General features: G+C 41.9%; 1 protein-coding gene and 1 long non-coding RNA gene across 40 annotated transcripts in view; one reads left to right on the forward strand and one right to left on the reverse strand.

Moving 5' to 3' along the window:
• Window positions 1–25,577, forward strand: part of AMBRA1 (autophagy and beclin 1 regulator 1) — a 199,038-nt gene that overhangs the window by 83,124 nt on the left and 90,337 nt on the right. For all 39 annotated transcript variants that reach the window (XM_077962962.1, XM_077962967.1, XM_077962975.1 and 36 more), the window contains 2 exons: window positions 17,100–17,180; window positions 17,601–17,701. In XM_077962962.1, coding sequence (XP_077819088.1) covers window positions 17,100–17,180; window positions 17,601–17,701 — 182 coding nt within the window. The remainder of the gene's footprint in view (window positions 1–17,099; window positions 17,181–17,600; window positions 17,702–25,577) is intronic.
• On the reverse strand, window positions 973–6,551 carry LOC144334239 (uncharacterized). The gene is made up of 2 exons (XR_013403915.1): window positions 6,358–6,551; window positions 973–3,541 (listed from the first exon to the last, which is right to left on the reverse strand). It is a non-coding gene; the product is annotated as an uncharacterized LOC144334239 (long non-coding RNA).

Consider the following 25,577-nt stretch of genomic DNA (forward strand, 5'->3'; position numbering starts at 1 on the left):
TGGGTTCACACCATTCTTCTGCCTCAGCCTCCCGAGTAGCTGGGACTACAGGCGCCTGCCACCACTCCTGGCTAATTTTTTTTTTTTGTATTTTTAGTAGAGATGGGGTTTCACCGTGTTAGCCAGGATGGTCTTGATCTCCTGACCTCGTGATCTGCCCGCCTCAGCCTCCCAAAGTGCTGGGATTATAGGCGTGAGCAACCGTGCCCAGCCTAAGCTAGCCAATCTTATTTATTTGCTGGGTTTTGCATTCTCTCACCTGCTGCTTCTGACCTTTCTAGCCATTCATTGTGTTTCTTTCCATCCTGAAACTGAGCTTTTATGGCCTGTATCAAATTGGACATTTGGCTCGTTTTGATTCCTTATATTTTGGTGTTGTCAAACATAAAAGCAAGAGAGAAGGAAGGGCGGCATTGTTTCTTCCTCCTTTTTCGCTGGCATTTGTAAAAGAGGACAGCCTGTCAGTCATTTCTTCCCTGCCTTCCATCTTGACGTAGCGGGGTCAGGTTTGGGGCCTTAAGAGTTCTCATCTCCCCCTCAGCCTTCTTCCTTAACTGAATGGCTAGTTCCGCACAAGTCGTCTTTCAACAAAGCTTTTTAATGTGTTTAAGAAACCTCTTTGCCAGAAAGCACTAGGAAAGTGGGAACAACCTTTGTACCAATTTGCCTTCTCGATGCTGTCATTAAACACACTAGCATTTGTACTCTTAGAAGCAAAAGGAAAACTAAGTGGGAGGTTTATTTGTCTGAGAAAGATGTAAATGTGAAAGAAATGCAGGGATGGCCTGAAGCAGCAGTGGTGTGGCAAATGGAGCAGAGGTCATGGTTCTCTCTTGTCAACTGCAGGAGAAGAGCAGAGCTACCTTCTGTCAGCTTGCTCCTTCTCCCTTCTGTCCACTCTAGGGTGAGGTGGATGTATATATCAGCAGTGAAGGAAATGGAGTGTCTGTTCCCTTAGCCAGGCAGACACTTGTAGTGAAATATGTTCTCCTGTAGATATTATGGTTTTTCCAGCACCAGGGTCTATTCAGGGAAGCAGTTGAAACATACATGCCAAGGCTGCTGGCACTTAGGGCTGCTGAAAAGCCTGGGTGACTTTCTCTCAGTAATGCTGTGGAGCCCTGGGAGTCGGTGTTGTGGATTGCCTAGCCCTCTCTATGCACGCCTGGGAGGCTGTGTTATCTCTTTGCAGTGGTGAAATGTGGGGCTCATGCCTTCAAGCTGTATCTTGCCTCGTGACTTGTCCTTCACAAGGGAGTTCTGGATTAGTTTAAAATGTTCTGTTCTTGTCTTACCTTCCCTTTCTTCTGCTACCACCTCCTCTCTCTCTCCCCTTCCTTCCCCCTCGATTTTCCTGTGTCAGACTGCCTCCTCCTTATGCTCCCCCCAGCCCACCTGTGCACTCTCCCCCACCCCTCCCCTGGCTTTAGCATGACCTGAATTTACATTTCCTTCTTCACCTTTCGTGCACTGACTTACTGTTTTTTTCTTAGGGGGTCTTATATTGCTCCCTGGTTAGTAACAATGGACGAAGTTCTCTAATACTCCTTGGAATGTCCCTCCTGGGGTGTTTGCCTTTCTTTTTGGGCTGATGTAGACCAGAATCTTGTTTTTAATAGCAGCTGTGGATGAGTCACCTCAACATTAGTAGTCCAGGTCTTCTAGTAAAGGATGTTGCTGGCTGGTTGAAACTGTTTATTTTTTCCTCTGTCTCCTTCCCTGCCCACCTCCCTCTACTGTAAACTGAATGCTGCTTGTGGTTGCTCCTGTTCTCTGAGTATCTATGTGCTCTATGAGGAAGGAGAATAACAAAGAAGGAAGGTACCAGCACATTTTAATTTTTCTGCCCCAATCTTTTACCTTGGCTTTGGTAACTAGAAGGAAAGTTAGAGGCACGTGCAGTCACAATTTATACTTTTTCAGGTACAGAGAGACACGTAAGGTAGATATGGCGGGAAATCCTCCTAACAATTAGGTTACCATTAAGGCAGATTGTTCCTCAGTTTGGTATCCTCACCTTCTCAGCACTTCATGCTCTTGCCTTTGCTGCCTCACTTTGATGACCTCTCTGTCTATTTGCTAAGTCATAGATCATTTTGTCATTTTTGGGCTCGTCACATCCAGGTGTATAGTATTCTCAGAAAACCAAGGGAGCCATTACTCAGTCCAACTTTTGTGGTTCTCTTCCATTTGACCAAATCGGATATGTCTAAGGTTAGAGGACAGGAGCAAGCATATTTAGTGTCTTGAGTTTCATTGTCTGCTGATTTAAAAACCTTTGAAAATTATGTACAACCATTTTTGAGCCTTTCCAAGAGCTTGCTATGGAGCAAGACCATTGAGATTTATCTCTTGGGAGGGTGGCTTTGGAGGCTGGTCAGCATCAGGTTAAATTTTCTGTTCTTTTGTGATCTGGATGAATGACCATCTTCCCAGGCAGGCTTCCTCTCCTGCCATTCATCTCTGTCTACAGCAAGGATTGAGACTGCAGGGTCCCTGTGTTTATCAGACTGCACAAACAGGACATCCAGAAACCTGCTGTCAGCAGGTCTCTCCTGAAGCCCTCAGCAGCTGTCTTTGCATAAAGATGTTCATAAGGAGGGTGAAGGTGTGGCTGCCCATGACATTGCTGTCTGTCTGCTTTCAAGCCCAGACCACCTACTAGAATGGATATGGCAAATAAGCATAAAGCACACTTCCATTTTCATGTTTTCCATCCCTTTGGAAAGAGAGAGGGGGCTTTTATAAAGCCCAGGTTAAGTGCTGTGGCCTGTAGTTGTAAGTCCTACAGAAGAGGTGGTGTGTGTGCTTTATGACTATTATTCCAGGTATTCTTGCCCCCTTACTCATTTTATTTGTTAATCTAAATGTAATTATAATTCCAGAACCCTCCCTAGCCCATATTCCTGCCCTTCCTGCCTCTTTTTGTAGCTGCTTTGCTTTCTGAGACACAGGGATACTGTAGCAAAGACTTTGCTAATGACAGTCAGACTAGAGAAGCTGCAGATTAGATCAGTCACAAATATCTCCATCGTATATACCAGCCACTGGATAATTACATTCAGCTTCTTGAAAACTGTTGCTAGAGCCGGGTGTGGCGGCTCACACCTGTAATCCCAGCACTTTGGGAGGCCGAAGCAGGAGGATTACTTGAGCCCAGGACTTTAAGACCAGCCTGGGCAACGTAGTGAGATCCCCATTTGTATTAAACAAACAAAAGACTGTTGCTGGCACAGAAGTCTCTCATTCACAATTTTGACACATGGGCTGTACTTTGGATTTCTGCCTGGAAAAAACATCTCAATGAGAATTCTGGTCTTTTAGCCTTAAGATGAATTCTCTTTAGGTCTATTAATTTATTTTCTTAACTCTTCTAATTAATTTGCTTATATTTGGGTCCTTTTTTCCCAGAAGTCCACATTGTTTTTTTGTTTTTTGTTTGTTTGTTTTTGAGACAGAGTCTCGCTCTGTCGCCCAGGCTGGAGTACAGTGGCGTGATCTTGGCTCACTGCAAGCTCCACCTCCCTGGGTTCACGCCATTCTCCTGCCTCAGCCTCCCGAGTAGCTGGACTACAGGCGCCTGCAACCCCGTCCAGCTAATTTTTTGTATTTTTAGTAGAGACAGGGTTTCATCATGTTAGCCAGGATGGTCTCAATCTCCTGACTTCGTGATCTGCCCGCCAAAGTATTGGGATTACAGGCGTGAGCCACAGCGCCTGACCAGAAGTCCACATTGTGACCAAATATAGGCACACTTTGTTTTATTGTGCTTGGCTCTTTTTGCACTTTGCAGGTATTGTGTTTTTGACAAATTGAAGGTTTGTGGCAACCCGGCATTGAGCAGTTGGCACCATTTTTCCAACAGCATGTGCTCATTTTGTGTCTCTGTCACACTGGTAATTCTTGCAGTATTTCAGATGTTTTCATTATTACTGTATCTGTTATGGTGACCTGTGGTCAGTGATCTATTGTAATTGTTTTGGGGCACTATGAACCACACTCATATAAGACAACAAGCTTAATTGTAAATGTTGTATATATTTTGACTGCTCCACTGACTGGCGATTCCCCCATCTCTCTTCCTCTCCTTGGGCCTTCCTATTCCCTGATACACAGCAATATTGAAATTAGGCCATTTAATATCCCTACAGTGACCTCTGTATGTTCAAGAAAAAGGAAGAGTCGCACATCTCTCACTTTATGTCAAAAGCTACAAATGATTAGCGAGCAAGACATGTTGAAAGTTGAGATAGGCCAAAAGCTAGTCCTCTTGTGCTATAAACGGCCAAGGTATGAACACAAAGCAGAAATTCTTAAGGAAATTAAAAGGTCTACTCCAGCAAAACAATCTTACTGCTGATATGGAGAAAGTTTTAGTGGTCTGGATAGAAAATCAAACTAGCCACAACATTCCCTTAGCTGAACCCTAATCGAGAGCAAGTCCCTAACTCTTTTCACTTCTCTGACAACTGAGAGAGGTAAGAAGCTGCAGAAGAAAAGCTGGAATCTAGTGGAGGTTGGTTCGTGAAGTTTAAGGGAAGAAGCTGTTTCTATTAACATAAAAGCACAAGGAGAAACAGCAAGTGCTGATGGAGAAGCTGCAGCAAGTTATCCAGAAGATCTAGCTGAGATCATTGATGAAGGTGTCTACATTAAACAACAGATTTTCAACACAGATGAAACAGCCTTCTATTGGGAGAATATGTTATCTAGGATTTTCATAGCTAGAGAGAAGTCAATGCTTGGCTTCAAAGCTTCAAAGGACAGGCTGATGCTCTTGTTAGGGTCTAATGCTGCTGGTGACTTTAAGTTGAAGCCAGTAGTCATTTACCAGTTTGAAAATCCTAAGGCCCTGAAGAATGATGCTAAGTCTACTCTGGCTGTGCTCTGTAAATGGAACAAAGCCTAGATGACAGCACATCTGTTTAATAGCATGGTTTACTGAATATTTTAAGCCCATGGTTGAGACCTACTGCTCAGAAATAAAGATTCTTTTAAAAATATAACTACTGTGTTGATGCAAACCTCTGGTCCCAGCTACTCAGGAGGCTAAGGTGGGATGATTGCTCAAACCTTGGAGGTCAAGCATGCAGTGAGCTGCAGTCATGCCTCTGCACTCCAGCCTGGGCAACACAGCAAGACCCTTTCTCAAAATAAATAAAAATAAACAAATATAATGTAACTGGTCACTTACAATGCACCTGGTCACCAGGACCTCTGATGGAGATGTATAAGGAGATTAATGTTATTCTCATGCCTAGTACACAACATCCATTCTGCAGCCCATGGCTCCAGAAGTAATTTTGATTTTCAAGTCTTATTCTTTAAGAAATAAGGCTGGCCAGGTGTGGTGGCTCACACCTGTAATCCCATCACTTTGGGAGGCCAAGGTGGGTAGATCACCTGAGGTCAGGAGTTCGAGATCAGCCTAGTCAACATGGCAAAACCCTGTCTCTACTAAAAATACAAAAATTAGCCAGGCGTGGTGGCACACACCTGTAGTCCCAGCTACTCAGGAGGCTGAGGCGGGAGAATTGCTTGAACCTGGGAAGTGGAGATTGCAGTGAGCCAGGGTGGTGCCACTGCACTCCAGCCTGTGTGACAGAGTGAGATTCTGTCTCAAAAAAAAAAAAAAAGAAAGAAGGCCATAGTGCTATTGATAGTGATTCCACTTATGAATCTGGGCAAAGTAAATTGAAACAACCTGGAAAGGATTTGCAATTCTAGTTGCCATTAAGAGTTTTGGCAATTCATGGGAGGAGGCAGAAATATCAACATGATATAGCGTATGGAAAAAGTTGATTCCAGCCTTCATGAATGACTTTCACAGATTCAAGACTGTAGTGAAGGAAGTAACTGCAGATGTGGTAGAAATAGCAAGATAATGAGAATTAGAAGTGGAGCCTGGAGATGTGACTGAATTATTGCAATCCCATGATAAAACTTGGTGTGGTGGCTCATGCCTATAATCCCAGCACTTTGGGAGTCCGGGGCAGGCGGATCATCTGAGGTCAGGAGTTTGAGACCAGCCTGGCCAACATGGTGAAACCTTGTTTCTACTAAAAATACAGAAACTAGTTGGGCGTGGTGCAGGCACCTGTAATCCCAGCTACTCGGGAGGCTGAGGCAGGAGAATCGCTTGAACCTGGGAGGCGGAGGTTACAGTGAGCCAATATCACGCCACTGCACACCAGCCTGGGTGATTAAGTGAGACTCTGTCTCAAAAAAAAAAAAAAAAAACTTGAATGGGGCCAGGTATGGTGGCTCACACCTGTAATCCCAGAGCTTTAGGAGACTGAGGTGAGAGGATTGCTTGAGTCCAAGAGTTCAAGACCAGCCTGGGCAACATGGTGAAACCTCCTGTCTCTACCAAAAAAAAAAAAAAAATTAGCTGGGCGTGGCGGTGCGTGCCTATATTGCCAGCTACTGAGGCTGAGGTAGGAGAAACACTTGAGCCTGAGTGGTTGAGGCTACAGTGAGCTGAGATCGCGCCACTGCCTGGGTGACAGAGCAAGACCTTGTCTTAAAAAAAAAAGAAAAAAGAACAAAGGCTGGGCGTGGTGGCTCACGCCTGTAATCACAGTGCTTTGGGAGGCTGAGGCGGGGGGGGGATCACCTGAGGTCTGGAGTTCAAGACTAGCCTGACCAACATAGGGAAACCCTGTCTCTACTAAAAATACAAAATTAGCCAGGAGTGGTGGTACATGCCTGTAATCCCAGCTACTTGGGAGGCTGAGGCAGGAGAATTGCTTGAACTCGGGAGGCAGATGTTGCAGTGAGCTGAGATCGCACCATTGCACTCCAGCGTGGGCAACGAGCAAAACTCCATCTCAAAAAAAAAAAAAAAAAAACCACCAAAAGACAAAATCTTGAATGGATGAGGAGTTATTTCCTGTAGATGAGCAGAGAAAGTGGTTTCTTTTTAAAATTATTTAAAAATTTTTATTCTCAGCATAGACACCTTGAGGAAGTAGTTTTTTAAGGATGGAATCTATTTGTGGTGAAGATGCTATAAACATTGTTAAAATGTCAACAAAGGATTTAGAATATTCCATAAACTTAGTTGATAAAGGGCTTGAGAAAATTAACTCCAATTTTGAAAGCAGTTGTGCTGTGGTTAAAACGCTATCACATGCTGCAAAGAAATCTTTTATGAAAGGAAGAGTCAATCGATGCAGCAAAACTTCATTGTTGCCTTATTTTCAGAAATTGCCACAGCCACTCCAGCCTTCAGCAACCATCACTCTGATCAGTCAGCAGTCATCAACATTGAGGCAGAACCCTCCACCATCAAAAATATTACAACTCACTGAAGGCTCAGATGATCGTTAGCGTTTTTTAAAGCAATAAAGTATTTTTTTTTTTTTTTGAGACGGAGTCTTGCTCTGTTGCCCAGGCTGAAGTGCAGTGGCGTGATCTCCACTCACTGCAACCTCCGCCTCCCAGGTTCACATCATTCTCCTGCCTCAGCCTCCTGAGTAGCTGGGACTACAGGCGCCCACAACCCTGCCTAGCTAATTTTTTGTATTTTAGTAGAGACAGGGCTTCACCGTGTTAGTCAGGATGGTCTCGATCTCCTGACCTCGTGATCCGCCCTTCTCAGCCTCCCAAAGTGCTGGGATTACAGGCGTGAGCCATTGCACCTGGCGCAATAAAGTATTTTTAATTAAGGTATGTGCATTGTTTTTTAAGACATAATGCTGTTACATACCCAGTAGTCTATAGTATAAACGTAGCTTTTATATGTACTAGGAAACCAAAAATTCATGTGGCTTGCTTTATTGCAGTATTTGCTTTAAATTGTGGTGGTCTGGAACCACACCTGCAATATCTTCAAGGTATGCCTGTGTGCAAAAATGTCTACTTGTATGACAGTTATTTCCGGGAGCGAGAGATGGGTGCTGGTTCCTTAGTTTGGCATGATATATTCTGGAAATACCACATGCATATGTACACGAGTTTCATGCAACAAGAGATTCTCCTTTTATGTTCCCCTTGCTAAATAATCTTCTGGCAAACAAGTCATTGAAAGGTCTTCTTGGTGTATGATGTGGCTGAGGAAAGTTCTGAAGGCTGTTACTCGGCTCTGCCATCTGATTGGATGTGGCTTAGGGGAAGTTGCTTGCCTTTAGTTCACAACAATTTTTTTTTTTTTTTTTTTTGAGACTCGGTTTCGCTCTGTTGCCCAGGCTGGAGAGCAGTGGTGTGCAGTTCAAGCAGCCTTGAACTTTTGGGCTCAAGGGATCCTCCTGCCTCAGCCTCCTGAGTAGCTGAGACTATAGGCATGGACCACCACGCCCATCTAATTTTTTTTTTTTTTTGGGAGGGGGTGGAGACAGGGTCTTACTATGTTGCATAGGCTGATCTCGAGCTCCTGAGCTCAAGGAATCCTCCTGCCTTTGCTTCCCAAAGTGCTGGGATTACAGGCATGAGCCGCCACATCTGGCCCACAATTTAATATTCTTCATCTGCCCCTTTGATATAACTGAAAAATCTAGTTGAGTCATGGCAAAGAAGATATGTTAGAACCTAGATAATACCATTCTTATCAGGTGATAGTCCTGATGATTCATGTATTTCAAGTTCTGACTAGAATTCTGCTCTCTCTCCTGAGCTGGGAATTTCTAGGACTTCTGTAGGAATCAGTGACTACTCTCTAATAACAAATATATAACTTGTACCCAAGGAAGGGAGGGTAATTTTTGGCAACTGAAATCGTCAGAGAGGGATAGGATATTGTCTACTTCATTTTGAAATGGAGTTCCCTTTGTCTTTTCCTTTGACTTACGAGCCACAGACTCTTTAATATTAGCAGTGCAAGAGGAACGCTGAGGAAACACACTGTAAAGTTATTCTCTTTGTAGACTGGAACCTGCTTAAAGCAGTTGGGAATCAGCCAGCCATCTACATTTATTGAGTGGTGGTATTATACAAAATTAGTTCTTAATGTGGAACGAGACAAAAACTTCTCCACCTGTAGTCCCAGCTACTCAAGAGGCTGAGGCAGGAGAATTGCTTGAACCTGAGAGGCAGAGATTGCAGTGAGCCGAGATTACGCCACTGCACTCCAGCCTGGGAGTGCAGTGAAAATTTTTATTTTCATAAAAAAATTTTTTAAAAAAGAAAGAAAATGACCTGGGGAGAGATAAAAACCTCTCTTCTTATTTTCCAGATAATTTTTGTAGTGGTTGAATGTTTTTATTAAGTGGCTTAGAAAAGAGGTGTAAGTCTTAAAATAGGGTCATTCTTTAGGTATACTTAGGAGAAAGGCAAGTACAGTAATTTCTCTTTGGAAACTGTAACGTAAGCGAAACTACTATAATGAAACCAATTTTACCCTAGGCTAATTGATATGAACAAGAGTTAAGTTCCTGTGACATATTTCTGGCTACACAAACGTCACCAAGCATCTAAATAAAGACCCAAAAGACTTCTTATATTAAACATTGAAATAAATGTGAGCTGTATGTACATCTAAGAAAGATTAATAAAAATATAATTATTTGATTTTTGGTGAATCAGTGAGTGACAGCGGTCAATGTGGGGTGAGGTAAATCAAGGAATAGATGTTTGCAAAGTGAAAATTGTGAGGAACACGTCCTGCCACCATGTAGTTAAAACATAAACAGGAACAAATATGGTGAGCGCCCTGAGACTTAGTACTGCATCATTATTGTTGTGCATCTATATGATTATTGTATGCTTTACATATTTTTACATTATTTTATATTCATTTATTTATTTTCCAACGTGCTTATTCCCATTCTGGCTCACAGGTGGCTGGAGCCTATCCTGGCAGCTCAGGGTGCACAGGACAGGATGCCATTCTATCACAGGGTGCACTCACGCACACACCCACGCCCACTCAGACTGAGGCAGTCTAGATACACCAATTCATCTAATGTGCACATCTTTGGGATGTGAGAGGAAACCGGAATGCCTGGAGAAAACCCACACAGACATGGGGAAGTGTGCAAACTCAACACAGACAGTGGCCATGGCCAGGAATTGATTTTTTTCCCTCATCAGCATACAAAACAACATTTAATGAAACAACATTATTTGAGTACCAACTGTAAATGCATGGTCATAGAAACATTAAACAGCATGGAATATTTGGGGAATTGCTTTGTTGATAGGTGTGGCTGGACTGTAAAGTTCAAGATGTATAGCAGATGAGCCCCTAGAATGGAGCTAGATCTTTGTCTTGCATGCCTTGCAGAGGAGGTGGACTTTATCCCATAGGCAAGAGGAAGTCATTGAAGCGTTTAAGTTATAGAATAGCGTCAAGTTTTACATAAGTATCTTAAAAGATAGACTGTAATACGTTACCACTAAAATACTAGGAGAGCATTGTATAAAGGGAGAGAGTATTTGGGGAGAGGTGAGAGAGCTTCATGGATTTGAGCTGGGTGTTGAAGACTGCATAAAACTGTGAGAGAGGAATTGATATGGATGATGGGTATAGGCAAGGAGATTCTAGATAAAGGGAGTAGCTTAAGCAAAAGTCTAGAGACAGGAGATTTACAGGGCTTATTCAGGGACCCTGAATAGATCTGTGGCTAGAGCTATGGAGTGTTTGTGATATGAGAGAGACATCAGAAAGCCTTGAACTCTGGATGGCCTGGAATGCCTGGCTGAGAAGTTTGGACTTTGTCTCGGGCCAGCCATCATCCAATATGTATTTTAGGCAGCTAACTCTGATAGCATTGGTTAAGGTGACCTAAAGTGACAAGTGTACTGATGCCGAAGAACCAGTTAAAAAGCAGTGGGCATAGTACAGGTGAGGATATCTGAGGGTTGCATTGTAAGTATTGATTTCTGAGGGCTCGATGTTTTCTAAGTGTGGAGCCTGTTTGTGAATGTTTTGGGGGAATGAGCTTCCTGAAAGCACAGCCATCTTTTCTTGTCAAAAAAAACACAAAAAAACAATTGCTATCTAAATCCTTTTTTACTCTTAGTGGATCCAATTTTGAACTAAATTTATAAGTTCGCAATCACTGCTTCTTAGAACAGCAGTGATTGGCATTGAGATCACTTGTCAATGCCTGCTGGCCCCACAGCCTGACAGCTATTGTCTAGGGAATAGTCCTGGGTTCTAGTCTTGGCTGAGGCTGTGATTTATTATCTGATCTTGAGCAGGCCCCTTTTCCATCCTAGGCCCCAGTGTCTGATGTGTAAAATGAGATTAGATAATCTCTGATTCTTGTAGCTTTAAGCTTCTTGGATCTTTGTTGGAGTTAACTATCTTAGAAAAATTTCCCCTGTCTGCCGGGGGCGGTGGCTTATGCCTGTAATCCCAGTTCTTTGGAGGCCGAAGCAGGTGGATCACGTCAGGAGTTCAAGACCAGCCTGGCCAAGATGGTGAAACCCCGTCTGTCTAAAAATATAAAAATTAGCTGGGCGTGGTGGCAGGCGCCTGTAAATCCAGCTACTCAGGAGGCTGAGGCAGAGAATTGCTTGAACCCAGGAGGCGGAGGTTGCAGTGAACTGAGATTGTACCACTGCACTCCAGCCTGGGTGACAGAGTGTAAGACTCCATCTCAAAAAAAAAAAAAAAAAGAAAAAGAAAAAGAAAAATTTCCCGTGTAGTATGCAGAAGTGCAATAATGAAAAGTCTCAGAAAAGTAAGGGACCTTCCTGAGGATTAAGAATAGGCTATATGGTACCTGTCGAACCTCAGTGTATTTGTAAAATACATACTTAACCTGAATTCTAGCTCTTACTGAGGACTTTGATTTATTGCTTAAAAATGTGTAATATTGCTTAGCAACTTTAGAATTAATACTTTATAATTCTAGAATTAGAATTACTGGGCAAGTAAAATACATATGAATATTTCTTAAGAGGAGTGAAGAAGAAGAGAAAGAAAATGGAACACGTCTGAATTGTGCCTGGGCTTAGAATGGGAAAATACAGCAGGAAAGAATTAAGCAGTGGGGGTTTGGGGGAGGAAGACATAACCCTTAGATTTATATGCTTATTTTTTAACATAAAATGCACAATAGGAATGTGGATTTGCATAATGTAGGCAGATGAAATTAAAAGGTAACATAAGGGAGGAGAGGAATTTGTAAATGGTAATTATCTCTTATATTACCATTCCTTGGAGAAAAATGAAGGCTCTGTAGTTCCAGGAGACCTATGCTATTAGCTATATTCCCTATGAATGATATGAGCTGGGGCTGTGCCTTTCTTCCAGAAATTAAAGCCCTTGCGTATGTGCACAGTCATTGAAAGTAGAGACTGGGGCCTCAGTTTCTAACCAACAGCACTCCAGTAAGGAAAGGAGTTGACCAAGATCACTGTGCTCTCCAGGGATAGGAATACCAACTAGGTCTTCTGTTGTCTGGAGATTGAGTAGAAACAGAGCAGCATAGGGAAACAAAAAGTTTTTTAATAGTCTAATTGTCAGCAAAGTCTACTGTATACTGTCAAGAGGACAGTGGCCTTTTGAGCTTTTTGCTGCAAGAGCTTCATTTATAAAGGCCCAAGTCAGAGCTATTTGTCACTGAGGAGCAATGACAACCTGACTGTCTGGTCAGGATTCAGACAGCAGTCTGTAGGTGCATTTTTCATTCCTTCAAATTACAGCCTGTCTCCGAGGCAATTAATCCTAGACGTTTAGCAAAAGAGCTGCTGCTGTGTTTCTCCCTTGTTCTGGAAATACATCTTCTTGTATTCAGCACTTGTTTTGGATACTTGATTGTTTGAAGGGTGTTTTTTTCTGGTAAAATCTTTGATAAGAAAGTATTTTTCCCCCTACTTTTTCCGAAATACCCCTCTGAGAGTTAATCAGAGATGCACAGAGTTCAACAACTGGGAAAGCCATTAATAACCCAGCCAGCTTCTATCCTGCTGGCTCAAAGTCAGCTTCTGGCTGTTGGAATTGATGAGGGTTTCTCTGGTGTTTCCCTGAAAAGTATTCCTCCTGTGTTGGAGGAGCAATACCAACATATTTGTGTACTCTGTTCTTCACACTTTTAAGTCACTACCCTTGGAAAGGGTGTTGGCTATGTCGTCAGACCCCGGTATTTAGCACCCTTCATTGTTCCTAAACTGTCTCTCTGGGTCTGCCTTTCTCTCACTTTTCATCTGGCAAATATCTTCTAATTCACTCATATTCAGTCTCTGCTTGCCTGACCAAATTTGTCTCCTTCTATCTCATAGAGCTTTGGCTTGATGTCGACCTTGTGTCAGCACTGAAATGAGTGGCAGATTTCCGTGTAGTTTTCTAAATATATCATTATTTTAAGTACTTTTAATTCCTTTGCTCTTTTGTTTGGAACTTATTCCTCTCCCTTCAGTTTTTCCCCTAAATATCCCATGCATTGAAATTTCTTTTCCCACCTCAACCCATTATCTCTGAATCTTCCCCTCTTTCTGGACTATAGAATCTAGAGAGTCATCAGTTACTGTTTCTGCCTTTAGTTATTTGGAGCTGTGCCTTTGGTCCGGGATTTCTGTGTACCAATACTAAAACTGAAGGCCTTTTCCCCTCTTCTTGTCAAACTTATCCTTTTGTAGTATATTCTGACCTTTACCACCTTACCCATTCTGGTATTCAAGGTTTAACCTGCTCAGTAAATGTTTGAGCTGGTTTGGTTATAGGCTATTTTATCCTAGAGGTCTGTGGATTCTTTTCTCCCATAGGCAGCATCTCATACAGTGTTTAGTATGTTTCACATTTTCCTGGTCATGCTGGGTCCTCTCCTGTCATTTCTCCTTCAGAGTTCTCAACACTTGGAATTTGAAATCTTCTCTACCTTGTATTGAGATGACATTTAGCTCTTATTTCTCCATTCTTAGCCAAGATGTTAAATAAGCTGAGGACCAGCATGAGCACCTCCCCTTAACATGTTGCCTCTTTTATGGTGCCTCATGTAACCTTCAGTCTGAGACTGTGTGTATTTGAGTCAGCTGATCTCATTCTTGTTTTCCTCTATATATCCTCCAGTAATCTCTAAACACTATAAAGCCATTATCTCTGACTGTATTTTGCACCCTCTCTTTTCCATCAGTTTTTAAAAATGTTGGTAAAATACACATAACATAAAAATTATCATCTTAACCCCTTCACTTTATTTTTTTATTTTATTTTATTTGTTTTTGACACAGAGTCTCACTCTGTCGCCCAGGCTGGAATGCAGTGGCGCACTCTTGGCTCACTGCAATCTCCACCTCCCAGTTCAAGCGATTCTTGTGTCTTAACCTCCCGAGTAGCTGAGATTACAGGTGCTCGCCACTACGTCTGGATAATTTTTGTATTTTTAGTAGAGATGAGATTTCACCATGTTGACCAGACTGGTCTCAAACTTCTGACTTCAAGTGATCCGCCCACCTCAGCCTCCCAAAGTGCTGGGATTATAGGCGTGAGGCACCGCACTCAGCCCCCTTCCCTTTTTTTTAAATGAAGGGATAAGCTAAATCAGAAAGAAATTATTTTTAGGTTTTAATAGCAACAAAAAGATGCTTGTGACCTACGTTGTACGGGCCCATATTTTACTCAGCCTTGGAGTTTGCCCCTTTTTCTCTGTTGTCTTGTTGTGTTCTTTCACCAAGCTCTGTGTTACCTTTGGGCACTGGCAGCGGCTCAGTACTATCCAGTGCACTGGCTTCCCCTTCCCTGCTCTTCAGCCCTTCTAACGAGAGATAGATTCGTGTTTGTTGTCCAGAAGGAGGTGAATCTTTGAACCTTGCAGGAGCAAATTGTCAGCTCTGTAATGTGATTCTGGGAAGGCCAGCTCTCTCTCATGGGTGTGGAATAATTGGATTTGCCCCATGATGCTTCTTTTCTAGCTTCGTTTTCTATTTTTTGTTTTATTTTATTTTATTTGAGACAGAGTTTTAATCTTGTCGCCCAGGCTGGAGTGCAAAGGTGCAATCTCAACTCACTGCAACCTCCACCTCCTGGGTTCAAGCGATTCTCCTGCCTCGGCCTCCGAAGTAGGTGAGATTACACGCATGCAACATTGTGCCTGGCTAATTTTTTTTTTTTTTTTTTTTTTTTTTTTTTTAAGTATAGACAGTGTTTCATCATGTTGGCCAGGCTGGTCTCGAACTCCTGACCCTAGGTGGGCCTCCCAGGGTGTTGGGATTTACAGGCATGAGCCACTGTGCCTGGTCTGTTTTCTTTCTTTCTTTCTTTCTTTCTTTCTTTCTTTCTTTCTTTCTTTCTTTCTTTCTTTCTTTCTTTCTTTTTTTTTTTTTTTTTTTTTTAAAGAGATGAGAGTCTCTTGTTGCCCAGGCTGACCTTGAACTCCTGGACTCAAGCAATCCTCCCACCTCAGCCTCCCAGGTAACTGAGACTAGAGGAGCACACCACTCTGCCCAGCTAGTTTTTTATATTTTTGAGGCTTAGAGGCCTCCACCCTTTCCCCCGGTTAGGATCCTTTTTAACTTCAAAATATTTTCTAACTCCTCTTATGATAATTAGTTGTACTTTTAGTACTAATTGATAAGTGAAATATACAATAATGAAAAGCTATCATGAATTCAGTTGTACTTTTAAATGAATTCATAATTTATCACAACAGTAGTATATTTGAAAAATAATAGTATGCTTAATTTGGAAACTATCTTATTTGTTTGGTATTCAGCTACTCCTCTGTGTACATGTATAATTTGTGGGCTCCCCAGTAACTGCAGTCTGCTGGTTAGGAACTCCTGATTCCATTATTCTTTTTAACCCCGCTTTTACATTCCATATAGTCTTAACTCTTTCTCCTTGCCCCTCCTTTCATCTGCAGAGTTTCAGGTCAAAGATATGTTAAGGAACACAGTGTGCGCTTTCTCTTTTGGGAAAATAAAAATCAAATACTTTCAATGGATCAGCTTCCAATATCCCTGGTATTGATTTGTCTCTTAATGCTCGGCAGCCAATTCTACCAAGATATAAAAAACCATCATAGGCTTTTGTTTCTGGCTTGTGAAGTTCCCAGTGGTCCACTTAAAAGCCAAGTGTTGCCTTAGCTTTGGTTTCAGGGCCAGTTTGAAGATTATCTCATTGATTTGAAGATAATCCAAAGGGAGAATTCAGAAAGTATCCCAAATCAAGCTCTCAAAGGTTCATTTATTTTGTGGAGTTGGTTAAGCAGCTAATTAACTGCTCTGTCCAGCCAGTGCCCTTTGGCTTATTGTTCCTTTGATGTACTGGAAACTAAAACATGTGAAGCTCCTTTCCTCTTTTCTTGCAGGAAGCAGTGAAGTGTAGTGGGAAGATCTAGGGCTTCAAAGTCCAATCTTCCTTGAATCCTGCCTTAACCACTTACTAGTTATGTGACCTTAGTATTTACCTCTCTGGTCTTTCGTCCACTTCTCTGTAAAATAGTAGTAATACTTCGTGGCCTAGCTAGAAGAATTAAATGGGATAACATATCAATAACCTTTGTATTGGAACCTAGCAGATACTTAATAAATGGCAGTTATTACTATTGCATGAACTGTTAACAATCTGTAAAGAAAACACCCAGACTTTGTATTCAAATGACCTAACATAGGATTGCATTTTCTAATATTCTTCACCATTGACAGTCTGTAAAAGAAGGTACTGTCTTTTACTTGTGCGTTTTTTTTTTTTTCTTTTACCTATCACTGATTTTTCCACATGGAAGACCTAAACATTTCATTTGAAGATAACCATTTGCCAAATGAAATTGGTGGGAGAATTTTTCTTCCTTTAAGACCTCCTCCCACAGCAGGTGTCTGGATAACAAGTAAAATAATAATAAATAATGTAAGACAACCCCCAAGACACATTTTTCTTGCACCTTTCAGTATAGAAAAAGTTTATATATATCCATTCCAAATCCTAACATCTAAATGTGGCTTCAGTTTGAGATGCTAAGGGACCACATTAACTCAAGAAAAATCCTCCTCATTCCTGAGCTGTTGGTAAATGCTCATAAATCTCTTAGTTGAGGTTCTCCAGAAATATGTTTTATTAATATGCCACCTAATTAGTGAGCAGCCAGATGACAAATTTCTGTGGGGTCCTCTTCTAAGTGTAAGAATGTCATTTTGGGGATGTTTACTTTTTGGGCTGGTGGGTACTTCTTTCTTAGTGACTCTCTTATGTGTAGTCTTTTTGTTTTTTTCAGGGACAATGGTGACAGATCCAGGCACCGAGCTCCACGCAATGCCCGGATGTCCGCACCTTCGCTTGGACGCTTTGTCCCAAGGTAAGAACCGAGTTGCTGGCAACAGAGGGAGCCTTCGTTAGAGCCTAGGATTTAGTTTTAAATTTACTTTCTGGTCTTTGGATTGTCCATATCTGGCATTGTTTCCTAGTGGGCCTACAGTCCAGCCCTGCTGTCTAAACTCTTGACGGATGATGGTTAGCCACATTCGAAAGAGATGAAAAAGTGGTGCTGGGAGAATCCTGTTTAAGAACAGAAGTGTTGGGGGAACTTTAGAAGGAAGGGCAGAAAAGGATAGATACAAATCTGTGGAAGGACCAATCTTGGAAGATTCTGTTCCTTTCTGGGCATCTGTGGATTCAGTGGGTCCCTTCGCCTAGATTTTTCAGTGTAGGTAGGTAGTATCTCCTTTGTTTCGTGGTAGTCTTTAGTCAGCTTTTCACATGTGATTCCTTCTTGTAGGCGTTTCTTGCTGCCTGAGTACTTGCCTTATGCTGGGATTTTTCATGAACGTGGACAGCCTGGCTTGGCTACTCACTCTTCTGTTAACAGGGTCCTGGCAGGTAAGGAAATATTTGGCTTTTGAAAATGTGAAGGGGCAAGGAGCCAGATAAAGCTTCTCCCTCCTTTACCTATGTTGATGTGATGGTGTCTTGGCATCTGTCTGAAAATTCTATTTTGGGGTCCTGGTTTGATATTCTGTTCCTTACTTCAAGGCAGGAAATGGCAGGGTTGAAGAAAAATGTTTCTCTTACCCTCTTTCACTTTCCCCAGACCTTTTTTTTTTCTTTTAAATTATTTGTTTAAACCATTTGTTTCTTAATCCAGCAATTAAATTCTGGCTATGCTTTTAATTGAAAGATAAAGGTGCCGTGTTTATGTTTCGGTTGGTGAGCTACTCATGAGCCAGATCCTGTGATTTAATTAGGAGCTTAGTGCATACCTCTCCACTCCTTTGGTACTGCCAGCATGTGGAATTTCCAGGCACTGGTGAATCTTCTGAGGAAGGAGAACAGGGAGACACCCTTGGAGCTGGCTCAGAAATCGCCACAGAATAGAAAATGGGCTAGGCAAGCCCCACTGAAGCAGTTTTATTATTTATTTACTTATTTATTTTTGAGACAGCGTCTCACCCTATCGCCCAGACTGGAGTGCAGTGGCGTGATCTTGGCTCACTGCAACATCTGCCTCGCGGGTTCAAGCAATTCTCCTTCCTCAGCCTCCCGAGTAGCTGGGACTACAGGGGCGTGCCACCATGCCCGGCTAATTTTTTGTATTTTTAGCAGAGACGGGGTTTCAACCTGTTAGCCAGGATGATCTCAATCACCTGACTTCGTGATCTGCCCGCCTCGGCCTCCCAAAGTGCTGAGATTACAGGCATGAGCCACTGTGGCTGGCCAGCAGTTTTATGATGGTTGAATAGTTTAGTGACAGATGTTTTTGGGCTGTGAGGCATGACGTGACTGTGTTCTGAGACGTGGTGTGTGCTGTTGCTTCTGGTCAGTCTCTAGAGAAGGAAGTAAAGCAGAATTCCATTTTTATATGTGGCAAAGGTTGTTTCCCCGTCACAGTCTTTTCCCCCCTCCCTCCCACCTCCACTGCCAACTTATAAATTTATGAATGCAAATGCATAAAAGGTATAAAAAGCCACATTTAGAGATATCTTTAATAAGCATCTTTATTAAAAGTTTTTAAATGGCATTCTGTTTTGGAGAATCTGGGCCATGTGATAGTTAAAGCTGGGGAGGGATCTACTGAGGCAGTGTCACTGTACTGCGATAATGTTACAAGTTTTATCTTATGATTTCTAACCAAGCTGCTGTGACAGCATCAGGGCCATGGGATCTGGCCTTTCCTAAATAGTGTGTTTGATCCAACATCAATGCTCAGAAATTCCAGAAACCTCAGTGGTTTCTCTGTCAGACACCAGGACTTCATAGGCTCTGGCCTGGCAGGAGAGCAGACTACACCACAGTCTCCTGACAGCCTCATATGAGGAGGCTCTGGCCCTAGTTGTAAAACAGATGCTGTGGCCCGTGCTTCTCCTTGCCTGGCACTTCTGTGTGACTTAACTGAAGGCACGTGAAAGCTTTTCACTGGCAGATAATCACTTGCTGCCAGACAATACTCCAGAGCTCTTCTCCACCCTTCTTTGTTCCAGACATCTGCCTCCACCGCCCCATACACCTCCTGCTTCTCTGCTGTCGGCAGATCTCTGTTTCCTTGGCATTTAGCTTTGGGGGAACAGCTGTATGTTGTTTTTTTTTCTGCCTTGCCTCCAAGACCTCCTTATCTCAGTTTCCTGTTTCCTACTTTATGCCTAGTGGTCTGACCCCAAATGGCCTAATTACACTTATGGATACCTTTGAATATAGGGGCTGTGTTCCAGTGGGCAGCTGTTTACAGATGTGAAATCTGCTGAGAAAATGTATGAAAGGATGCAGAATGCCATTAGGAGAAGGAACCCCAGACTCCCTAGAACCTCACTCTTGAGTTAGATTAGCAGATGGTTTCCATTCACCATTAAACTAGTTTCTATCAGTTTTTCAAAATACATATTACAGAATGTTTATTTATCATTCGTTGATATTTTGATGTCCCTCCAGATTCTATTGGCAGTTGTATCATTTTTCTTGTCTTGAGAAAATTCCAGTAATAATAATACAGCAACAAAAGCCTAACATTTATTGAGCATTTGCTATATACTAGGGAGTGTTTTAAGTGCTTTACACATATTTCATTTCTGTCTTGCAGTAATCATATGAGATAGGTGCGATTACTTAATTAACAGTGGAGGAAACTGAATCCCAAGGGCTAATATGCCCAGAGTGATGCAGCTAAGAAGTAGAAGAATAGAACCAGTGGACTCTAAACCACCTTCCTGATCTGCCTCCTCAGAGTTATTTTAAAGGACAAAGCATTAAAATGTCCTTCTTTTTCCTAGGACTTTATAAGAGGGAGAGTGCTCCCAGGGAACTCAGTGTTTTTCTTGTTTAATTCTTCTTTTTAAATGGTTCTTAGACATAGGTTTTTATGATCCAGTGGTGCTTGCTGAGGAAAATCTTATTATGTAACCGATCTTTTCCTGAGCTCTCTTGCCCTCCTGGATACAGATGTTTTGCTTTTTATTAAACTTGTGATCATGTAATTGAGCTGCTATAATAATAGCTTTCAGAGTGAAAGAGCAATTGGCCTTTTAGCAGTAAGCACTCCCAGTTTTCCTGGAAAAGCACTTTGTCTTGTATGATTGGAATGAGATTGTAATGGTCCGAGAACAATTACATTTAGCAGACATTTGTTCTACAGCTGTCATATGCCAGGCACTGTTCTAGGCTACTGCAGTGAATAAGACAGACTATGATCCCTGCCTTCCTGTAGCTCCAAGTCTAGGTGGTTAGCCATGACTCAGTCTTACTCCAAACATAAGTGGAACTTTTGCATGGTGAATGGCTTTTTGCAGGGATGAAGCTTGGAGGGACAAAGCAGACACACACCTGCAGTTTTAGAGGGTGTGACTAGTACTATAGTGCCAAAAGAGTCTTTAGTAGACCCTAAGCAAAGCCATTCAGAATCATCAACAAAAATGGGTTTGTGGAAAATCAAGATCTGTTCTATTTCCTCCCACAAGAGACTAAAAGCAATAATAGAAAATAGAAGCTTCTGTAGAAAAGTGTTATAAAGTGACGAGTAAGTTATTGCAAAAAGAATTTTTAAAATATTAAAAAATAAAAAAAGTGTTTGGATAGTCTATTAATTTCATCTCTTCTCCCTTATCTTGGTGCCTTTACCTGCAATTCTGTAGGTTCCTGGTAGCCTCCAATTGGTCATCAACCCAGGCCTTTCCCTATCTTCAGCAACACAAATTCTAGAGCCATACTGAAAGAGCTGTAAATACATGTAAAGCTATTGCAGTTCTACCAGGTAAAATTTTGGGAGAACATGCAAAAGTCTGAGGAGCTCCCCCTGCTGACATTGTAGCAGACCACTAACTCTGTGTAGTCACAGCAACTGAAATGATGGAAATGAAGCTAATGAGTGCCTACTGTGGACCAGGTACTGTCTTCCCACATTATCTCTTTTCATCTTTGCAACAACCCTGTGAGGTAGGTGGTAGCATTTCCATTCTGTAGGGAAGAAAACTGAGACTTAGAAAGTTATGTCACTTGCCCAATATCACACTGTGAGAGGCTGACCTGGAACTTTAAACCGGGTCTTCCTGACTCTTAGAAGAGTTCTCTTCTGTCGTCTGTGCTGTTTTGTTTGAGTTCAAGTAGGGAGTATCTGCCAAAAGGTTCTTAAGCTTATAATATTTTTCTGCATGTTTGAGGCCTCATAAAAGTGAAATAAGAAGCTTGGCATTTGACAGCTTCCTGGTAATTACTGGAAGAACAAAAAACTTCTGAGGAATAGGGGCCTGGGTAATGTAGGGTATTAGTTGTCTGTCCTGCATAATCTTTTTGACTTTCATCCTAATGAGCATCTGCTCCCAGCAGATGTGGACCTGATATACTTAATTTACTTAATTTACTATTTTGATTGAAATCAATGGGAAGTGTCAGGGTTTTCTTGCTCCTAGCCACAGGTCATTAGGGCCTGGTCCAGTGTCTTGATCAAGAGATGGCTTTGTGCCCAGTTATCCTAATTTTTCTTATGACTTCTCCTTCTTCTCTTTAAATATAAAAAAAAGAAAAACTTTTTACTGAACAGTGTCACTTCTCAGTATGACTTCTTTGACCTATTAAGTTTTGGGGAGTATGTTGTTGAATTTTCCCATATTTTGAATTTCCCAAATTTCCTTCTGTTGTTGATTTCTTATTTAATTTGATTGTGCTCTAAGAACATACTTTGTGTGATTTTATTCATTTTAATTGTATTGGAACTTGTTTTATGGCTTAGTATATAGGCTGTTCTAGAGAGTGTTACCCATGTGCTTGGGAAGAATGTGTATTCTGCTGTTACTTGAGTGTCCTGTAGATGCCAGTTAAATCTACTTGGTTGATAGCATTATTCCAGCTTTGTATATCCTTGCTGATTTTCTATCTAGTTCTATCTATTATTGAGAGTGGGTATTGAAATTTATTATTACTGAATTGTGTATTCTTCCGTTCAATTTTGTCAGGTGTTTTTTTTTTTTTTGAGACAGAGTCTCGCTCTGTTGCCCAGGCTGGAGTGCACTGATGTAGTGTCAGCTCCCTGCACCCTCTGCCTCCTGGGTTCAAGCGATTCTCCTGCCTCAGCCTCCCGAGTAACTGGGATTACAGGTGCATGCCATCAGGCCTGGCTAATTTTTGTATTTTTAGTAGAGATGGGGTTTTACCATATTGGCCAGGTTGGTCTTAAGCTCCTAATCTCAAGGGATCTACCTGTCTCAGCCTCCCAAAGTGCTGGAATTACAGGTGTGAGCCACTGCGCCCAGCCCAATTTTGTCAGTTTTTGATTAATATATTTTGTGACTTTGTCATTAGGTGCACATATGTCTATGATTGATATGTGTTCCTGATGAATTAACTATTTTACCATTGTCCCTCTCTCTCTAGTAATATTTTTTGTCTTAAAGTCAATTTTTTCTTATATTAATATAGCTACTCCAGCTCTTCTATGGTTGTTGATTACATGACATATCATTTTCTATCCTTTTACTTTCAACCTGTTTAGCTCTTCGAATCTGAAGTGCGTATCTGGTAGAAAACATGAGTGGAGCTTGTTTTTTATTTAGTCTGACAATCTCTGCTTTTCGATTGTTTAGTCCATTCACATTTAATATTATTGATATAGCTGGGTTTTTGTCTGCCATTTTACTGTTTGTTTTCTGAATTTCTAATGTTTTTCTTCCTCTATTCCTTCTTTACATTTGTATTAAATGGATATCATCTAATGTGTCTTTTAAATTCCTTTTTTGATTTTTGAGTGTATTTTTTATCAGGATCAATTTCCAATTTATTCAGACTTAATTCTGGTAAGATACAGAAACATTTTTCACTATATATTGTTCCCCTGTGGCTCCATTCCCTTCTACCTTATTTGTGCTGTTATGTATATATTAATATTACACCTATATATATTACAAACCCAACAGTGTGGTGTTAACTTATTGATTGATACAGTCTTTTCTCAGGCATCCTTCTGTTTGTTGCCTGGTGTGGGAAAGACAGAGCTATACTTTTTATAAAATTTACTTTTCCTTATTAACTTTATTTTTGGTTGTCCTCTGCCCCTCTCATCTCTTTTATTTTTATTTTATTTTTAGAGTGTGCAGTGACCCAGTCACGACTCACTGCACCCTCAACCTGCTGGTCTCAAGCTATTCTCCTACCTTAGCCTCCTGAGTAGCTGGAACTATAGGCACACAACACCATGTCCATCTAGGTTTTTTTTTTTTTTTTTTGAGACAGTCTCGCTCAAGCTGGAGTGCAGTGGCACGATCTCGGCTCACTGCAAGCTCCACCTCCCAGGTTCACGCCATTCTCCTGCCTCAGCCTCCCGAGCAGCTGGTACTGCAGGCGCCCACTACCACGCCCAGCTAATTTTTTGTATTTTTAGTAGAGACAGGGTTTTACTGCACTAGCCAGGATGGTCTCTGTCTCCTGACCTTGTGATCTGTCTGCCTCGGCCTCCCAAAGTGCTGGGATTACAGGCGTGAGCCACCGCGCCTAGCCTTGTCCATCTAATTTTTGTACTTTTTGTAGAGATGGGGTTTTGCCATGTTGCCCAGGCTCGTCTCTAACTCCTAAGCTCAAGTGATCTGCCCATTTCAGCCCCACAAAGTGCTGGGATTGCAGGTGTGAGCCATGGTGCCTGGCCCCTCTCATCGTTTTGTTTGCTCATTTATTTTTATTTATTTATTTATTTATTTATTTATTTATTTATTTATTTTTTTGAGACAGAGTCTCGCTCTATCACCCAGGCTAGGGTGCAGTGGTGTGATCTTGGCCCACTGCAACCTCCATCTCCTGGGTTCAAGCCATTCTCCTGCCTCAGCCTCCCAAGTAGCTGGGATTATAGGCACCCACCACCATGCCCAGCTAATTTTTATATTTTTAGTAGAGACAGTGTTTCACTATGTTGGCCAGGCTGATCTCGAACTCTTGACCTCAGGTGACCTACCCACCTTGGCCCTTCCAAAGTGCCAGGATTACAGGCATGAGCCACTGTACTCAGCCCCCTCTCATCTCTTTTAAAAACACCAGTACTCTATCTTAGATGTTCTCCACTTCCCTGGTACCTTAGGGAATTGCTTTCAGGAGGATTTTTTAGGCTCAGTTGTCAACTGGGGTGGGCATCTAGAGCCTCAGGCTTGCCAACTTTTAGGAATTAACCTTATTTCACCATCTGATGTCATAGCTGTCTAATATAACAAATTGCTTCATCACTATATAGCAGATCTTCACTTGAACTGGCAAATCTGGTTAATAATAGAGAATGCAGTTAAGGGCCTTCATGATACTACTTAGATGAAAGTGAACAGAAATGAATACTATTTCTGGTGTTGGGTCCTTTATCTCTTTGATCTCCCTTTATCTTTCTGCCTTGTACCCATCTGGTACCCAGTAGCCAGGCAGATAACATGAGTGGCACATTCCAACTCAACATCAATTAAGATGGCTGTTTATAAACCCCAGATAAATGGGCAATTAGTGGTGGTGGTAGTGGCTAGTGCTGCTTTAATAATTAACCCAATTACATTTCATTCTGCTCCGGTGATGAAAGTGAAGGGAATAAGGGGCTGGCTTTGTTGCCTGGGAAACAGAGAAGTAAATGCAGTACTCCTCCCAGAGAACTCAGCCTTCCCAGTTGCCTTATAGCACCCGGAGCCTTTTACCTATTTGGTGTCCACCAGTCACTGGAGCATTCGGGTGCTTTTTACCCCAGCCCTTTATCTTATCTTCTTATACCACTAGTGAGAAGTGTGCTTACTGGGGACATGGGGACCAGTTTCTAAGCTGAATTGCCTGTGCTTCTTCAGGCTTTTCTAGGGAAAAATACTGGGCCTTGTCAATGAACTTTTCTGTTCTTTTATATGTGTAAGTTTTTCTGTGCTATTGTCTCTCTTTCCCCCAGGAAATGTCCTCTTGATCTTTCCCCACTTATGCTTTACCCATGTACCCTTTCTGTATTGTCACCTTAAAATGTACACAGCACTTTCTAAATGCTTAGTATTTTCCAGAACACTTTGGGTATTACAAAATAATTAAATGATTCTGCCCTCAGGGAGTTTACTGTCTAGCCAGGGAGTGGCCCGATTTCTGTGTTTTGTTTTGGCCCTGCCACTAAAAATTAACTAATTCCCCTGGGACTTTAACTGCCAATCCTGATAGATTAGCTAAGGGAGGTGGAAGATAAGCCTGGGCTTAGATCAAGGACTTAGGTGTTTCAGTACAGTTTGAAGAAGCTCTCCAAATGTGTCCCCCATTCATCTTTTGAGTGGGGCTGTAAGCATGA

This window comes from Macaca mulatta, chromosome 14 (genome assembly GCF_049350105.2).
Source record: "Macaca mulatta isolate MMU2019108-1 chromosome 14, T2T-MMU8v2.0, whole genome shotgun sequence".
In the NCBI taxonomy this organism is placed as follows: domain Eukaryota; kingdom Metazoa; phylum Chordata; class Mammalia; order Primates; family Cercopithecidae; genus Macaca; species Macaca mulatta.